Source organism: Tachypleus tridentatus, chromosome 7 (assembly GCF_004210375.1).
Source record: "Tachypleus tridentatus isolate NWPU-2018 chromosome 7, ASM421037v1, whole genome shotgun sequence".
Taxonomy (NCBI): Eukaryota; Metazoa; Arthropoda; class Merostomata; order Xiphosura; family Limulidae; genus Tachypleus; species Tachypleus tridentatus.
The window spans coordinates 56,454,407-56,473,566 of record NC_134831.1 but is presented as its reverse complement, the minus strand read 5'-3'; the positions used below and the strand labels follow the sequence as shown (position 1 = coordinate 56,473,566).

Sequence of the window (19,160 nt, the reverse complement as noted above, 5' to 3'; positions counted from 1 at the left end):
ACCCATAGAAAGTGAAAATTAAGGATTTCATTAACAGCTTCATTTCTATTTTTTTGAGATGTTCCCATCTTTATCCTTTATTTCATCAATCTGCAAATATTTTTTCCTTTTTATCAATAATGGTTTTGTATGGAATACCAAAGGTATTATTACCAGTAATACTGGTAATAAAATTTCTTAAAGCTTTTTTAATGAAAATAATTAGCTTTTTATATTTTGCTTGATGTTTCCTATATTTCAATTTGTAATATTGTCTTAAGTTTGTGTCATTAGTTATTTGAAATCTTCTCCGTAAAGCTCTCACTTTACTTTTGAAGATCTTTAGTTTATTATTCCACCAGTAGGCTTGTTTGTATCCAGAATCCTTTATGTTATTTTATTCCTTGAATTGTTTAAACAGATCTCTAACTTTGAGTAATTTTTAATAAATAATTATCAATATTATCTTTATTGAGTACCTCATCTTTAATCTCATTTATATATTCTCTTATTTCTATTTTCAGATCCAACCAATTAAGTTTATTAATATTTATAAATTCATTATTATTTATTTTTATATCAAAGTTTGAAAAATGCAATTCTAATATTTTATGATCACTATTAGTAATGTGATCAGTAACTTGAAAATTAATTTCATTATTATACTTTATCATGGAACTACCCTTTAGTCATGGCCAGGGGTCGGGTTAATTAGTTACGAAGATTTTTGTGGAACTATTATTTACGTCTTTAACCTAAGCAGGACAATTGTCTAGAGTGTATCCTGCTTATATACATTGTTATTCTCCACTATTATATAAATACCTGGCAATACTCCTACCTCCTCTTGGTCCTGGCTGGACAATGCCTAAAATATTATTAGATGGCTAAAGGAGTATTAAGGTGTTTGAGTGTGTAAAACTAAGACAGAAGAATGAGTGATAGCAGAAAAACTAGCACAAGTAAGGAAGGGAAGAAGAAAATAAAGAAAATAAAAATGAAGAAAAAGGAGGAAGAGAGAAGTCAGATGAAGGCAGAGAATAAAAAGGAAGAAGAGCAAAAAGTAGATGATACAGTTATAGAAAAAGATGAGGACATTTTAGAACAGAAAAAGATCAGTTATTTGTCTGATATTAGCGAACTGTTGGAGCATGCTCTTTAAAACCAAGATGAGTTTGTGGAAACTATGTTCACAGAAAGACTTGAAAAAGATACCTTTAAGATATTAAAAAGTAAAATGACAGATATAGTCAAAATAGTTATAATACAGCAAAACATGATTTCTCATTTACTTGGGGAAAATCATGAGCTCAAGAAAAATATAGACATTAGAAAAGAATGTCTACTTTTGCAGAAATTAATCAAATGAAAGTAGAACCTAAGAGTGATGGGAGAGTGACTAGAGCAAGAAGCAGGGAAAGACGTAAAAGTAGGATAAGAAACGTATATACCATTATACCTAAAAAGAACTTGACATAAATTGAAACCAAAAGAAAAGTGCAGTCTGGTTAAACCAAAAGAATTGGAAATAGGTATAAATGTGATAAGACCAATAGGTAAAGGTGGCATTTTGGTTGAAGTACAGAAAAAAGAAGAGATCAATATACTTAAAGATGCATTATTAAAAGTAAAGAAATTAGAAGAAAACTTTGAAATAAATGTGTCCAAAAAGAGACATCTGAAAGTAATTATTTATAATATAGATGATGACATTAGCAATGAAGTATTCATTGCTAGCATTAAGGATCAAAACTTAGAAATTTTGAAATAAATAATATAATTAGTGTTAATAAGAAATTTAAAACATTTAGAGGTTTTAATTATATTGGTACAATTGAACTAAATACATTTAAAAAATTGATACAAGTTAATAAATTGTACTAAATACATTTAAAAAATTGATACAAGTTAATAAATTTAAACTTAATTGGAGAAAGTATGGATTTAAAAAATATATAAGACATACAATTTGTATAATTGTGGAAAATTTGAACATCTTGCCAAATATTGTAAAAATGTCGCTATTTGTTTAAAATGTGGACATGGGACACCAATCCAAAGACTGTGAAAAATCAGCATATTGTGTAAATTGTTACAATCGTAATAAGTAATTTAATACAGAATTCGACATGAATCATTCTTCTATGGATTCTGTTTGTAGGATTTACCATAATGAAATTGATCGTATAATTTCATGCACTAACTATGACTAGTGTTTCAAATTTTTTCTTTTCGTTATTCACATTAATTTGGCAGTGGTGCAAGCAGCAAATCTGCAACTTAATCATGACATCCTACAAAGAAGTATGGATATTATCTCCATAAATGAACCCTATTATTTTGAGCAAAATGTAGCTAATTTTTCTCAGCATGAGAATTGTTTTCTGTTCTGATATCCTGAAGGCAGGGATTATTATTAATAATAAAAATATTAATTATTATGTTTTATTTTGTACAAACAATTTGGTTTGCATCAGAATTACTTATGGAAATCTTAACATGATTGTAACTAGTATTTATTGTCCCCCGTTCGGAGTCATTGATGATGACCTTAATAGGTTACAAAACCTCATTAGAAAATATAATATTGAAATTATTTTAATACTAGGTGACTTCAATGCTAAGTTGGAAGCTTGGGGCCAGAGGCCGCTTGATGATAGGGGGTTCTTGGTGACTAATTTTATGGGTTTAAATGAATTTATATTACTTAATAATTTGGATTCTATACCAACTTTCTCCTCAATTAGAGGGGAAAGCTGGATTGATTGACTAAATAGTAGTTCAAACAACAGTGTTAGTCACCTGAACTTTGCCTTTCCAGTCCTGGTGTCGAGTTATTTAATGTTACGGCCATTTTCTGCTTTTCAAATCGAACTAGAGACATTGTAATTCTTAAAAGGGAACCACATAAAAAAAGGTTTTAATGTATAAATTTAAAACACTTAAATGACATTAAAAATATTAATGGCCTTTAAAAAACTAAAAATTTACCAAAGTGGACAGTGTCACCATCACCAATAACACTGCCTAATGTTACAGATAAACCTTTGGTCGAACAGTGTTAAAATGGTACCGTCGTTGAGAGTTGTAACAATGGCAAAAAGTAAAATGTGGCTTATAGTGATCTGAGTGTTACACAAACTACACACTGGTGCATCAGTTCCAGATAAAAGAAAACGATGAGTTAAAAAACTGTGACCAATGCATAGTCTAGTTAGAATTTCCTCCTTATGGAAGCAAGACGGCTAAAGTTCAATATAGGGTTTTATTTGAAAAAGCTTGTTTTCGCGTTGCTCACTCCAAGTCGACTGCCAGCTGGCACAGAGCCGAGTCTTGAATAAAGACCATAGCATCTTTAAGATTGATGTTGTGGCAATGCCACAGACCAGCAATCTATAGTCGAGTTTCAATCGAATAAGAGCACGATATATCTTTAACATAGAACATCGATCCCCTCCCCAACTGGTGGTAAAGAGGACATGGAGGATGTTCAGTGCTCTTGTGCATTTGACCCGTAGCTGCTTAATGTGTGGTATAAAGGTCAGCTTATGGTCAAAGATAAGCCCCAAGAACTTGGTCTCAGGGACCACAGGCAGTGAAATTTCACCGACACAGAGTTCAGGATCAGAGTGAATATCCCATTGGCAGCAAAAGTGCATGCAAACAGTTTTAGAAAGAAAGAAATTAAAATCGTTTGCCATGGTCCACTTCAGTACATGATTGAGGGCAGTTTGTAGTTGTCGCTCAATATATTTCATGTTCAACGACTAACATGAGATGTGAAAGTCATCAACATAGAGCCCGTTTGCAACAGTGAGAGGGAGTTGTTCAGTGATGCCATTAATCTTTATACTGAAAAGTGTGACACTCAAAACACAGCCCTGAGGGACTCCAAATTCCTGTAGAAAAGTACAGGAAAGTGTCGAACCAATAGAAACTTGGAATTTTCTGTCCATAAAAAATGTTTTAATAAAAATGGCTAAATGGCCATGTAACCCATATATATGGAGGTCTCACAAAATGCCATACCTCCATGTTGTGTCATAATCCTTCTCAATGTCAAAGAATATTGATACAAGATGTCATTTGAGAAAGGCTTCTCTGATTGACGTTTCAAGTTGAATCAGGTGGTCCATGGTGGAGTGCTGTCGTCGGAACCTACACTGGGAAGGCTAGAGGAGGTTGTTTGATTCGAGGAACCAAACAAGGTGAGCATTAACCATCCTCTCTAAGGTCTCACAGAGACAGCTCGTCAAAGCAATTGGACAGTAGTTTGAAGGAATCTTGGGATCTTTCCCAGGCTTAGAGAAAGGTAAAGATAATAGCCTGGCATCAGGCATTAGGAAAATCATTCTCCTGCCAGATCCAGTTAAAAACGATTAATATATCAAGAGAAGCAGGAGATAGATGGTGCAGCATGTCATAGTGTACATCATCTGGTCCAACAGATGTACTGTCAGACCGCTAAAGGGCCAGTTTCAGTTCCACCAGTGTAAAGGGAAGATTATAGTCATAGAGACAATCAGCTCGAAAGAGGTAATTGCTTTGCTCGCATCTTGATGGCTAAGAAGGTAGAGGAAGAAGCAGAAGTGCTAGATATCCAGAAAAAGCTTTCACCTGGAGTATTAGAGATGCTGTGCAAGAGTGTGAGATACCTACAAAAAGTATCCCAGTCCATTTTTTTTTAGCCTTCCATGCCACGTGCAGGCAGGATTTCACCACAGATGAGAACATTATGGAAAATGTGTCGAGGATTTAGGAATACATTGAGCAGCTGCTTGTATAATACAATTAGTTACTGCTACCAAACAGTCGTCTATTGATGGCTTACAGACAATGGCAGGATCAAGTTCTGTGAGAGAAGTAAAAGAGGGCCAGTTTGCCTGATCCAGCTTCCACCATGGGACACGGGTCAGGTGGCATTGACCACGGTCAGTCTCTCTCAATATTATAGGAAAATGATCAATGCCTCATAGATTACTGTCAACCCTCTATGAAAAATGGGAGAATAATGAAGGGGAGCAAACTGAGAGATCAATAGCAGTAAAGGACTAACTAGGTACCAGTACTGGAAAGAGTTATGATCAGAGAGCATACACTCTACAGAGTGACCCCTCCTATCAATATCAGCACTTTCCCAGAGGATATTATGTCCATTAAAGTCCCCCAGGATTAAAAAAAGAGATGACAACTGTTCAATGAGAACATCAAGGTCTGATTGATCATATGTCTCTCCAGGCAACAGGTAGAGAGAACAAACAATGATGGTGTGACCCAAGGAAACACGAATGGCTACATGCCTCCAAGGGTGTGTCGAATGGCGACAGGGTGGGCACATGCTGATCAACCAACAGTGCCACACTTCCATGTACTCGTCCATCACACAGCCTGTAATTTCTGTCCAAAGAAAACTGCTGAAAGGTGACTATATTGGCAGGTTTCAGAAATGTTTCATGTAAGGAAAGACAAACAGGATAGTAGAAAGCAATCAGTGTTTTAATGTCATCCAGATTAGAACGTAAAACTTGACAGTTCCAGTGTAACAAGGTGGCCATTTTTATTTATGTGTAGGTGAACTGGGTGGAGAACAATTCTGTTTATGACCACATTTTTTTCTTTACTGTCTTTATTTGAGAGAGGTCTATTGGCCTCCATGGATCCTGCCCAGGGCCGATTGGGCAGGTGTTTGTTGTTGGAAGAGGATTCCAGCGACTGAGGACATGAACGAATGATTGTTTTGCATCTTTGGGTGGGAGAAGAAGATGTACCTGAGGAAATACCTGTACCCAGAACCAAAGGAAGTGGATCTTGGGATTTGCTGGAATGTGTGTTAGGGACAGAGATGGGTGTTGAAGTTGAATCATCAACTTTTTTAACCATGGAGATCAAAAGACTTTTCATTTGGTTTGAGAACAAATCTTTTGGAAGCACAGAGAGATCTGTCTGCACCCCCACTGTAGTAATGGAATGAAATGCAGCAGCATACATCTGCGAGGAAGTGGTGGACAGCAACTTTTGAGCCTCAGGGTAAGTAATGTTTTGAACTGTTCTCAAATGCTGCACCTTGTTTTCTTCCAACAATTTAGTGCAAGAATGAAAGTAGGACAGGTGAGAACCATTGCAACTAATGCAAAGAGGGTCTAATGCAAATAGGTATCGTGGTCCTTGCCACTGCAATGAGCGCACGTCAAGGAACCACAACACGACATCTTTGAGTGACCGAAGTGCTGACACTGGAAACATCTGAGAGGGTTTGGAATGTACGGCCATACCCTGCAATTAATATAAGCTGCCTTGATGATGGCAGGTGGACGTGATGATGTAAAGGTCAGAATGAGGACATTGGTTGGCATCGTAATTCCATCTTTGCAAGTGGAGATATGCCTCAATGCAGAAACTAGCAAGAATCTCTGACTCAGGGATGTTTTTCAAATCCTTCTCAACAACAACTCCTTGTGATTAATTCAAAGTAGCACAAAGTCTAACCTCAAAAGGTATACCCCTTTGAATGCAAGAGGAGTTCACTGTGTTGAGATGTGGATGTTTCCACCAAAATGTTACCAGATCGAAGCTTCTTTACTGACTTTGGAGATCCAGAAGGTCCCTCTAGTCCATTCTGAATGAAGAAGGGAGACATCTGCCCTAAAGGTTTGTTTGAAAGAGAATGTAGCATAAGAAAATGAGGTACAACAGGTGTTACAGATGTTGAAGATTGCTGCTCAGAATCTTCAAGACGTGGTTGTTTACCTATGGACTGTTTTTTCATTATTTTATTTAAGTTTTTATTTAGAGGATCCATAATAAAAAAAGGAAAATTTAGGTGCCCACTGTCCCCACCCACCATGGAGCCCTATGAGGGGATGCACTACAATGCCAAACTAGGACACTGTAGCAATGCCAGGGTTTCATGAGCACTATACCTAAACACCAGCATCAGATACAATGTCCACACCACCTGCTGAGAACATCCAAAATTGGTACTTGGTTGACCCTAGCCCAAGTGGACCAGTCGACTAACCCAAGGGGGTCCACCCCAAGGCTGCCCATCTATAGGAATTCAAGGCCAAAATGTTGTGTTAGGGTTAGACCCCTCAATAACCAGGATCCTCTACTCCCTTTCATGGGTCACCACGCACAGCAAACACATGGGTGAATGTTTAGATCCCAGAGAAGGTAAACTTAAAGAGCAGAACCTTCCCTTGGAGGTCCCCTCACCACATATAGTAATCCACACCGAGGGGATAACAAAAGGAGGCCCATATTTATTAGATTTTATGATGATAACCTCTGATTCTCCTTCTTTTAAAATTATTGCTTTGTTTGTTAATATTCTTTCACTCCAAAAATATTCAAGGATATGTAAGAAATATACATTAACGAATTTGAAAACAACAACAACAAAAAACAGATTAATTTTGTGGCAAAATAATTTTTCCTTCTGAAAAAGACCTCTCATTATAAGTATATTTTCAAATATGTGATTCTTCAGAATACTTTTTTTAATTCTTTGAGGTTTCTACTCACTTTCTTAGGACATCTCTCAGTTCAGGAACAGTACGTAAACACTGTACTGTTGCATTCATGTAACAAGTGTTTCCTAGATTTGTTAGTCCAGCTGGAAGATCCAACTATAATAAAAATAATAAACAATATGAACCTCAATTGTGTAAAACATTATGCTACAAATACATATAAAAGTCATGACATACTAGAATGATTATACAATCTTCTTGGTTACATTTTAACCTGTATTTTTTTCTAAATAGAACAAAAAAGACAAAATAGGACAATAAAAAGTGTCTGTAGAAAACCTTTCCTTCAACTGCATAATAATAAAAAGTTAAATATCTACAAATAATTAACAAATCAGTCTCCTTTTGCGTGTGTGATGGAAATGGGTAGATGTACCATTTAACCTATTTTGTTAGAAAAATGCATTAAAAAATACTATCAAACTATACAGCTATTTCAAGTATTTAACTTAAATGCTGTTTGAAGAGTAGCAAAGAACTTGACACCTACAGCAAGTTACAGAAATTATCATAATTAATTTGGTTCCTTTTAAATTGTTGTTTCCAATAAAAAAAGTTAAAAATTGAATATGTTGTTATACTTTATTTAACTTTTATTAAAATATGTTTTAAAGTTAACAAAGAGAATAACATTTATGTATTAAATCTGCTCTTTCCATTGGCTATAAACATCTATTTAATACAGGTAGGTCTAAGTAAATAAGTGGCTTCAAAAGAATAAAGGGATAAGAGGAACTTCTTTGATAAGTTTTCTAAATATGTCGATATATAAACAAATCAAGAAGGTGGGTGGGTTCTTATTTTATAACCTTTCAGTATGTAAAGTTTGAGTTTTTAATTGATTGAGCACTACTGAGACTGTATGGTAGAAGTAATAAAATGTAAATTGAACAACTTATAGCAGTCATGTCATGCAACATAGAAGAGTGAAATTGAGCAATTTTCTTCAATATTTCCTTTTAAATTATGAAATTAAAACTTATATAGTATTAAACTTTGATTTATTAGCTACATTTTCAGTATAACTGTAAAAAGTCATGGTATGCACATTTTGACCCAACTTGTGCATACAGTTAAGCTGATAAAAAAATTAATACCCTTAATTTAATCAGAATTCATAAAACAGTAGTTAAAAAAAAGTAACCTGTTTATGTTTGTTCCAACATGATGTAGGTGAACAAAGATAATAAGCTTATTGAAAAGAAAAACAAATATGGTCTAATAAAATGTGCCAGTTTTTATAGAAGTAAAACACTAAATCATCCCATTTAAAGTACAATGTAACCTCCAAGCGAGCATTTTGTTTTCTCTAACATTTTTGTAGTCACAATCAGATTCAATATCTTTTTTACCCTTGTTTTTTTACTTACTTTATTTACAAAGCAACAACTATACTGAAAAGGTAACCAAGTACTTTACACAATCACTTATTCAAATACAGAAAAATATTTAAAAGCATAATTAGAAACCTGAATGAAAAAACCTGAGACTAGGGGTGATCTAAACGTCTAGATCAGTCTATTCAAAATAATAGCAGCCAGTAATAGATTGTAGTGACGAAATAAGTGAGAACATTCTCTAGAAAGATTTAACAAACTGAGATCAGGATTAGAAATGTGAATATCATAGACAGCAGAGATGAATCGGTAGTCACAGGCCTGGTTAACAGTGAAGAGATCACACAGAATTTGTTAATTACAATTGCACAGTAAAGAAGGCCCAACATAATCCTTGAAACCAGTTTTTGTTATAGCCAGGTGGGTCTTAAAGCACCAAAATGTTAGCTCTAGAAACTCAAAAATAAGACATTTGGCTATAGAAAATGGTGTAATAAATCTGAGAGCACCCATACAGGTAAAAAATCTTTCTACACCTCTTCATAATATAAGTTACTTTCACAATTAACCAAATTTTAAAATGTTTTGAAACTAAATTTTAAATGTGAGCCTTAGGTTTTAACATACAGCAGTGGCTAGTTCACTTTCAGTCATGTCTTCCATGAAAACAGGTTTTTCAGTTGGCTCGCCAGGAAGTTCTTCTTTACTTCCCATCAGCAACACAGTTGCACCCTATAAGTAAGTGTATAAAAATGATACAAATAGCTGAAACTTTAAAATAATTGAATAATATAAAGTTAATATTTGCACACTAAAATACTTGTTAAACTATAAAAATCTATAAAATCACTCGACATAGTTTGTTATAGCTTACATGAAGCTTCTGTTATGGCATTTAAAATAAAATAAAAAATTATTTACATACTTACATCTTTAAGCTTCAAATTTCCCCAGTTTTCATCCTGCAAATAAATATAATTATAAATTAAATTACTTAAACTAATACACAGGAACATTTGATAGGTAAAAAGATGTTAACAAATATTTATATACAAGTGTATAAATAAACATGTAAATGAAAAATTATTATTATTTCTTTTTAGTTGTATTTTCGAACACAGTAGTTCATTCAAAGAATTTGTTTGTTAGTTACTGATTTTAAAGTTTATTTTAATGGACAGACTGTTTTAATTGTGTTAGCATGAAAACAAAATGGGGGAGAGGGGTTAATTGACATTGTTTTATAATAGTAGTTTATACTTTTAATTGCTAAGATATTGTAACTTCATTTACATTTAAACTTGAACAGGTTATGGATACTAATCAAATACCAACTAAATATTACAATAAAATATTTTTAAAACTTCTGCACATCAGCAGTTTATAGAAAATGTAAATATATATATTTAGATCAGAGTCTGAACCTGCCTTACCTTTAGCGTAGCTCCTTTTAACATCACCTTTTGTCTGTCAGGTTGCACACCTGTCAAAGCAAACAACTGGGCCTTGAAAACCATTGGTACTTCATCAGTATTCACTTCAACATCCGGAAAGACTTCTTTTCCCCACTTTACTTTCACTAGTGTCAAAAAAATGAGTAAGAAACTATTTCATCAGTCTTCACTTAAACATCTGGAAAGACTTCTTTTCTCCACTTTACTTGTACAAGTATCAAACAGAAAAGATTTAGAAAATACATTTAATATGTAAGAAATACTGTTTACTTTCTTTGACAATTACGATGTGTCCCAACAAAACATTACCAGTGTAAGAGAGTCATTTACCTTTCAGATAGCATGCAAAAAATAGCAAAAATATATACACACTGGAACAGTGCAGCAATATTGCTGATTCTGGTGGATGCACCATATTTTAAGTGAAGTTAAAGAATTTATCAATAAGAAATCAGAATTAGTAACTTATTAGACTTTACCTACTCTTTCCTTATTTAAAATTACAGAGCATCCATGTAAAAAACATGCACACATTTAATTTAATAAGTTCTATGGGTCACCACAAAAAATTGTCTTATACTTCCTTAGATTGTTTTAAAAATAATTTTCAGGTAACAGGTTCTATATTGTTACAATCTTTCAATACAGTTGAAAATCTTGACTGAAAACTATCTCTAATGTTCTAGCAATTAACTGATCTGGAACTTTGTCAAAGTACGTGATAGGATAAAATACTTTTTAGTTTTTATTAAATGAAGAAGCAATTTAAATAAACATTTTAGTTACTTCTTTAGAACTAAAATTAATGTCATGATCTAAATGTTTATAACCTTAAAACATCTTGATTAACACAGCATAGCAATAATTTAACCTCAAGTAATAGATTTGAGCAACAATACTTTCAACCCACATTCACAGTTCAAAATAAAGACGATAAACAAGTTTTAATAACTTTTAATACTAACATGATTAACATAAAGCTTGTGAATTAATACTTTTATAAATGACTTCCAATTCAAAACAAAGTATAGTCCTTTGCACTTAAAATATAGTAGACTCCATAGGTTCCTTCTGAAGTTCATTCCTAAGTTTTTGAGAGCTTTCAATTAAGCATCACTATCATGGGTCAACCATCAAGAGTTATTGGGATCAATCCAACTGCATCATCTCTCTAGCTATATACAACTTGAAAGGAATTCAAGGCTCAGTAAGTTGAGTTTCATCTGACAAGTTGGCTGTTCTTTTCCCAATGCACTTTAAAAAAAACCCATGGTGGATGATCTTTGACTTGAATCACTTCTCCTTAATGGAAACCAGCTTTATCTTTTTCTTTATCACAAGCTGAGTTAAGTCTGTCTCTGGTATATTCACATAATTTTTTTTTCAGAACTCTTCCAAATTTCAATCCCTCATAATATGTATTTATGTTCCACTATTTCCTGGTCACCAGATGAAAAATTACTGCCATTAACTCTTAAGATGAGTATCTCACTTTTTCATGACACAATGACTGCCACTCCCACTTCCATTGGACATTTAACCTCCAGTGTAGTAACTGCCATTGAGTACACAGGGTTTTTTCAAATCATAGACTTTGAAGCTAGCCACTTTCAAAATGCACTCTTCCTTAGTGTTAATTAACCACACACCACGAGGCACAGAAAAGCTTCCTATAGTAAAGATAGCATACTTTTTTGCTGAAACTTTATGCCCACCTGCTGTTTGCATCAAGTCATTGTCTGTTTTCAACTCCAAAAGCACTTTCCCATCTTACATTAAAATTTGCGAGGTTTCTTGCACTTTTAGTAGCTACCTCTGTCTGATATCCTTTGAAAAATCTCATTCCATACAGACCTTAGCCTAAAGTTCCTGGCAAAAGTTACATCTTGAAAAAAAAACATCTTTAGGTTCATCTTATTTCTGTTTCTTTTAACTAGCCACCTTATTAATTCTTTCAGTTCTTCTAGACTACTGTTAGAGGGAGTTAATGTTCAATGTAGCAGAATCTGTTATTCTCATAACATTGAAGCTGGCATCTTTATTAGACAACCTTAATGGATTATAGTTTTATTGCCAACTACAGAGCTTCTGTTAATGATGTACACCTATTTTGTTTCAGCCTAATTTCATATTTTCTTCTGTTATGGTATCTATAAAATGGATGCTTATGGATCCATCATTTTACAAAAAGCATCCAAGTATGGTAATTTAGCCTTTCAAAACCTTCTGCAAGTTTGGCTAAGGTCTCTTCTTTCCTAAGTGTCTTATTCTGGAACTTTACTATGGATATTTCTTTCTTATATGACACTGAACCTATTGGATAAGGTGACTACAAGTGCTTGATAGTTATAATTCTCAGCTGAAAAGTTACTTAATTTTGTCAAAGATGGTCCTTTTAGATGGGAACAAGGTGTATAGTTTGTTGTTCATTAATCAACTATTTCATTCTGAAGAAAGTTGAACTGGGCTTGGTATGACACCTTCCAATAATAGACATAAGTACAGGCTAAACAAGTTCTCCTACTTCATAACTGATAATACACAGCAACTCTTGAACAAATGCAGAAATGATTGTGGGTTTAATCTTTAATAATTTATTTTTAAGATGTTTTAGTCTGTCAGTGACACTCTTTTCTACCAAGTTTAAATTTGTCTTTTATCTCATTCATTTTGTACTTTGACATCTAGTCCTGTATTTTTTCAACCTTGTAATCCTTGTGCACATCTCCTATAGCTTCATCAATCTTATCTTTAATCATATTTATAATTATTTTAATTATTCTTTACAAAATAGATTGTTTTTAACTCCTCTCTTAAATCCCTGTAATTTTCTTCTACTTTCTCTCTCTCCTTGATGTTATTTTATTTTTTTTACAAATTTCTTCTTAGTTTTCTTTTAATTACCTATCTCTTTCTTCTAATTTTCTATTTAATTTAGTTATTAGTTAAATATTCTCTTTCTTTTTTTTTTTCTTCTATACTTTAATCATGTCTAGCAGGTTTTCTATTTTAGTTTGTACCCTTGTAGTTATCTTGAATGCAAGTTAAAGTTTAGTCAATATGATATTGTATTTTTACCAAAAATAATGATCCACTCTGACATAAATGTTGTAGCATAGTTTTCTGACAAAAATAATTCAGCATCTAGTCCATGTAATGATAATTAATTTCCTCCTTTAATATTTCAACAAATTTGAAAACTTGCATACTTCCCTAAGTTGCTGCAGACCTACATTTGAAATTACATTAACTAATGTAATACTATTCAACTTATTATTCAAAAAACTTTTGGTAGCTAATACACTGACTGGCTTACTACATTATGAAGAAACTTTCTAAGAAACCTAACAATGCTTCATTGAATGTTCATTTTATAATCTGCTTTTAAATATACTAGAAAAGAATGTCACATACTTTGAATTTTATAGTAGATCTTCTAAGCCTATCTTAAACCCTTTTTTCTTCAACATTATCATTTAAAACTGCAGCTCTCTCTAGCTAACATTTAAATCATACGAACTGTAAGTGTATAAACACAGCTTATAAATGTTCATGAATTTGCTTAATTTATGCATTTATTGTTCCAGGTTTCAGTGCTAACCCAATTCATTTGATGAATCATTACTATTACTAGTGTATTTTACATACTATAAAAAGTACATATGCAAATGGGTGAACCAATTTTCACTGTATGAGCTGTGAAATGATTTTCCTGGCTTTTATGCACATCAAGCACCAGTGCCTCCAAGACTGATGCATGATATCCATATTTTATTGTCCTACTGATACTATATGTATTCAGAAATAATGTAGTACAGTACTCTACTATTGGTAGTAGAGCACTGTAATACATTATTATTGTAGGTCATTATATATATTTATATACCTAATGATAACTCAAAAGATGTAAATATCTCTCTATACAGATCTCTAGTTAGGCCTCACTTGAAATACTGTGTTCAATGTTTGTCTTATTATCTAAGAAAGAATACTGGTTCACTAGTAAGAATATAAAAAGAGGGCTGTAACAAATATTTTCAAAAATGTTTAAAGATAAAAATATCCTACCCTAACCAAGGTTTGAATACAGGAACTCCAGCTTGTATTAGCATTCTTCCAATTAAGCAATCAGAAAATACATATTCCTTCCCTCTTGATCTGTTTTGCTTGAATTTTCAACAACTGATCATATAAATACCTCTCATAATACAGTAAATCAAATCCCTGTTTGAGTATAAAATGTAATTCATTTTTTTTAAAGGAAATAATATTCTGCCCTGATGATAGTAAGAACCTAGGTCATCTAGCTTACACTAGTGCTCTCAAACAGTGCTACAAGCACTAGAAAATAACTCCCATTTTCACTGTTACAGGACTACTAGTACAATTCCAAGAATGGAAGGATTATTGTATAGGAATAGACTAATATCTCTTATTTTTTTCTCGAGTAATAGAGTTTGGAATTTTACAAGTTTCAGAGGAATTGATGATTTCCTAGAAAATAAAAAGTTGGGTTCAAATGTTTATTTTTCCTAAGGGTGGGTGTGCAAGAACAGCTTTGAAGAACCATGTGGTTTCTCATTGTCTGCATGTTACATTTTGTTATAGTACCAATGTTAATGAAGCTTCTTCAGTTAGTGTGTGCATGAGTATTAACTCATAAATTACATAAATTAAAACACATTTATATTTTATTAAAACTTCTACAGTCTCACTCTTTCATTAAAGAAACCAGAATATTTAGCACAATTTGAGAATGCTGTAATCTTCATAACAAGGTTGCAGAAACAGAAAATCACATGTAGAACACTTAAAGTACAGGGAACACACAGTATAGTCTTTTCTTTAAAGTTCTAGTCTCTTTTATCAAATATCATAACACTACATGTATTTCTTCTTTAGACCCATTTACGTAGGTTAATGTAATTTTTAATAGTATGATATTAGTAGTAATAACTACAGAATCAAAACCTTAATACAAGTCTTTAGGATTACCAGGACTATACTTTGAGTCCTTATCTATTTCTTCATTTCCAAGGGATAACAAGAAAGGTGATGACAAGATACATGTTTGAGACTATGAAATGGCTGAGCTTTCAAACATTCCTTTCTATTCTGTTTTCACAAGACAAGGTGTTAACAACAGTCTAGGTCACTAAGTATTTTGTGCAAAATGCAAGAAAACAATTGAGAAATTTAAAATTGATAATACAATATGACCAAGGTTTTAAAACAGGTCAAACATACCAGTCTGTTTCTTTCATTTTTTTGTAGGTCTATAGACAATGGGCACATGCCGGAAAATTGGTTAATTGTTAGTGTTACTTCTATTTTTAAAGAGTGTAAATAAGAGATAACCTGTAAATTATTGATTAGTTAGTTATATTCTGTAGCAGAAAAATTCTACAGTCTGATAAAAGAAGTCTTGAAAAGTCATTAAGTTATATATCACTAAAATAAAATTCACATTAATTCTCTAAAGGAATATATTCCCTTAGACTATGTAACTAACCTGTTGACTTTTTCAAGGATCTTGTATGTTATATGAATAACAGAATGGATGCAGTCTCACTGTATTTAAATTTTCAAAAGATGTCACACAACAAATTAGCTAAAAGAATAACATAAATGTTGTTATTAGTGAAGTCTTATTCAAACTAGATTTTTATTACTAGCGGTGTGCCTCACGAGTCAATACTAGAGCCTTCGTTTTTTACCTTTGTTAATGATGTTCATTACTAGTAAAGTCTGCAGATAACATTAAACTTTTGAGGCATTTTTAGCTGTATTCAGGATGTCAAAGTATTACAGAATGATTTAGATCAACTGATTAGTTGGAACAAGTATTGGATAATGATGTATAATTACAGTTAAGTGCAAGGTAATGCAATTAGGTTGTTTCAATTTGGATTACATTTCAAACAGATGGAAACCTTCTTAACAGCAAGACTGAAGAAATGGATTTTGGTATAATGGTGTACAAGTCATTAAAGCCATCAAGTCTGTTTCTAGAAACAAAACTATAAGAATTTTAAAGTTTTTTTTTATAGGTACTGATTAATAAAGGTCAAAAGAGGTAATCTTTTTTTTTTACACACAAACCAGTATTTAGGCCTCATTTGGAATACTGTGTAGTTTGTCCTCCTTAACTAAGAGAGAATATTGACTCATTAGAAAAGATTCACAGAGGGCTACTTGGATGATTTAGAGGATGGAAGAGTCATTTTATAGGAATAGTTTAAGACCTCTTATTAAGCTTAAAAGATTAGCTATGGGTTCATTAGGATAGAGATCTTTGATTTCTTTGGGCTAGATCCTGAGAAAAAAAAGGCTAACAGGATAAAAGTTTAGGATTTCTAAAAAAGAAAACAAAAAGAGAGTCCAGTGTCTATTAAAAATACTTTCACTCTTCTAAAGTGTGTGTGGATTATGGAACGAGTTACTACCAGCAGTTGAAGAAACTGACATTTTTAAGAGATACTGAAAAGAAATCAATAATTTTGTTAAATATGAATGGTGCATGTAAGTTTCTTCTTCACAAACTTAAATCAGATCAGCAGGTTTTTCATACAGAAAGAAATATATACATCACTTTTTACAAACATTTTACTGATACAGGCACTGTGACAATATCTAAGCCTATCTCAGTATCTGTCATTTTTTATTATCGTGGTTTACAAACTAAAATTTATCATATTTCCTTTAGCCTAAAATGTTACCATACAAAGGCTTTTGAGTGCAAAAGATTGACAAAACATTTAAATTTGCACTCCAATAAGCCTAATATTAATAAGCTATTATATATTAATTCACATCGTGTGTGTATCAATACATTCCTCAAACAGTTTTTGACTTAGCAGGACCAAAGTTGGTAGACAGATAGGATCAGGCCAGCAGGGCATCTTCATCTATATGATAGAACCTCCCTTACCAAGGGAAGTAAAACATATTTGGAAGAACACCAAGGCTTAATAGGTATACAAGAGCATATTTTCAGGGTTGCTGAACTCAAATGTGGCATTGTATTGTGTGTATCTGACTCCTATCATGACACTGGATGTTTCACATTTGATAAGGCACTCATACATAAGAAAAAATATATGTGATATACATTCTCAACTGCTCCTTGGGGTTTATTTCTGAATATGGACTCCCTCTGGATAAAGTAACATAGATAATAGATAAGTTTAATCAGTACATTGATGACTGGGGTACCTCTGTATCATAAGTGGGTCTTTGAACCCTATACTGAGTATGGTATCTTATGCTAGTTATGAAATTGTGTTAAAAATCACTTGTTTTTAAATGCTTTATTTCACAGTCCCTTTAAATAGTATTTTAAATATTTTAATTTTATTATTTTTATCATAGATATTATTTATTAAACATGACTGTTCAATGAACTACATAATTTATGTGACTCATGGATCAATTTTACACGTAAAATGGTTTGAAAAACAGCATTTTCAAACTTTACACTGCACTCAAGTTCATGTATGACGTAGCTAAACGCTCAAACAGGCAATAAAATTACAAATGACCGGCAAGTTTGGGTGACAAAATTATTACTTTTAATTCAAATAATTATACTGAAATAAAACTGTATATATTAATTCACAACTTCATTAACAAGATAGCTTTAACGGTAAACAATAATTCATGGAAATAAACAACACTGAATATATATATAACATTAATTTACAATTTCCCAAGTTCCTAAACAACTTCGTTTCAACGACAAACTACAATTCGTGGCAATAAATGACAAATAATGTCTAAACGTGATTAAATACTTCTTTTACCTTTATACAATGGCATACTCTTGAAGTAACTTACTGACCAAACCACCAAGCTTAATAATGAAAATGTACCATTCACGAAAACTTCAATTTTCCAGTTTAACTACTTATTAGTTATGGAGAAACAAGTCACACCACACAGAATATGAGACAACATACATTCTCCAACATCATTGAAAGCGCCACTCTCCTCCTTCAAAAAAAACAAAAAAAAACTGTAATTGTTCAAATTATTGCAAATAGAATTTAACAATGACAACGAAAACTATGTTTCTTAATTCTTTTTATTAAACGTATTTTTAGGCGTATAATATATAAAAATCTAATTTAATGTTCATATTGAGTTTTGGAATAATTTATTTACTACAATAATACATACTCTCAAATATACATATTCTTCATTGTTGCGCCCCAATGGCTCTTAACGGCAAATCTGAGGACTTATTATACGAAAACTGGGTTTGGAGACTTGCAGTGGGAAAAACACATAACTTATACGCAGCTTTGCGCTATATAACAAACAAAATCTGCTTTACTTTCACTTGTAAGATCTTAGGTGAATACGCTTAAAATATTTACACTTGTTTTCAAGTAAATGTACAAATTATTAAATAACAGTGTTTTAAAAAGACAGTACATTACCCAACTAAAAATGCTCTAATTTTGAGCTGATAGGTCTAAGGGAAGGTTAACTATCGCTAATCTTTGGGCTACTCTAACTGTGTGTGTTTGTATGTTTTCTTATATCAAAGCTACATGGAGCTATCTGCTGAGTCCACCGTACTGTAATTGAATAATGGGATTTAGCTATTACCCATTTCAACATTCTCACGATCTCAAAGAGTGGAGAGCATTTTTGTTTTTGTTTTGTGCAGAAACAACGTTAACACTCGGGAGAATAAGCATTGAATACGTCCGACTTTCTCAGCCAAAAAATCAACTATAAATCAATACAAGGAAATATTCTAGTTTTTTTTTTAGGGGGGGTTGAAAGTTACATAAATCATTTATAAAAACAAAACAAAACCTGTAAACAAAAATAACTTTTATTTCAAAAAC

At 32.5% G+C, this 19,160-nt stretch overlaps 1 protein-coding gene across 2 annotated transcripts in view; it reads right to left on the bottom strand.

Annotated features, from left to right (window-relative positions):
* The window catches only part of Usp14 (ubiquitin specific protease 14), a 53,380-nt gene extending 35,064 nt beyond the window's left edge, over positions 1-18,316 (bottom strand). Inside the window, exons 1-6 of one of the 2 annotated variants that reach the window (XM_076511838.1) lie at positions 18,105-18,241; positions 15,815-15,913; positions 10,282-10,427; positions 9,778-9,810; positions 9,476-9,580; positions 7,504-7,607 (exon numbers count right to left, since the gene is read on the bottom strand). In XM_076511838.1, the coding sequence (XP_076367953.1) occupies positions 7,504-7,607; positions 9,476-9,580; positions 9,778-9,810; positions 10,282-10,365 (326 nt within the window). In that variant the 5' untranslated portion in view covers positions 10,366-10,427; positions 15,815-15,913; positions 18,105-18,241. Of the gene's footprint in view, positions 1-7,503; positions 7,608-9,475; positions 9,581-9,777; positions 9,811-10,281; positions 10,428-15,814; positions 15,914-18,104 lie in introns of both variants that reach the window. The other variant, XM_076511836.1, reaches the window with a different exon arrangement.
* Between the last annotated feature and the right edge of the window lie 844 nt (positions 18,317-19,160).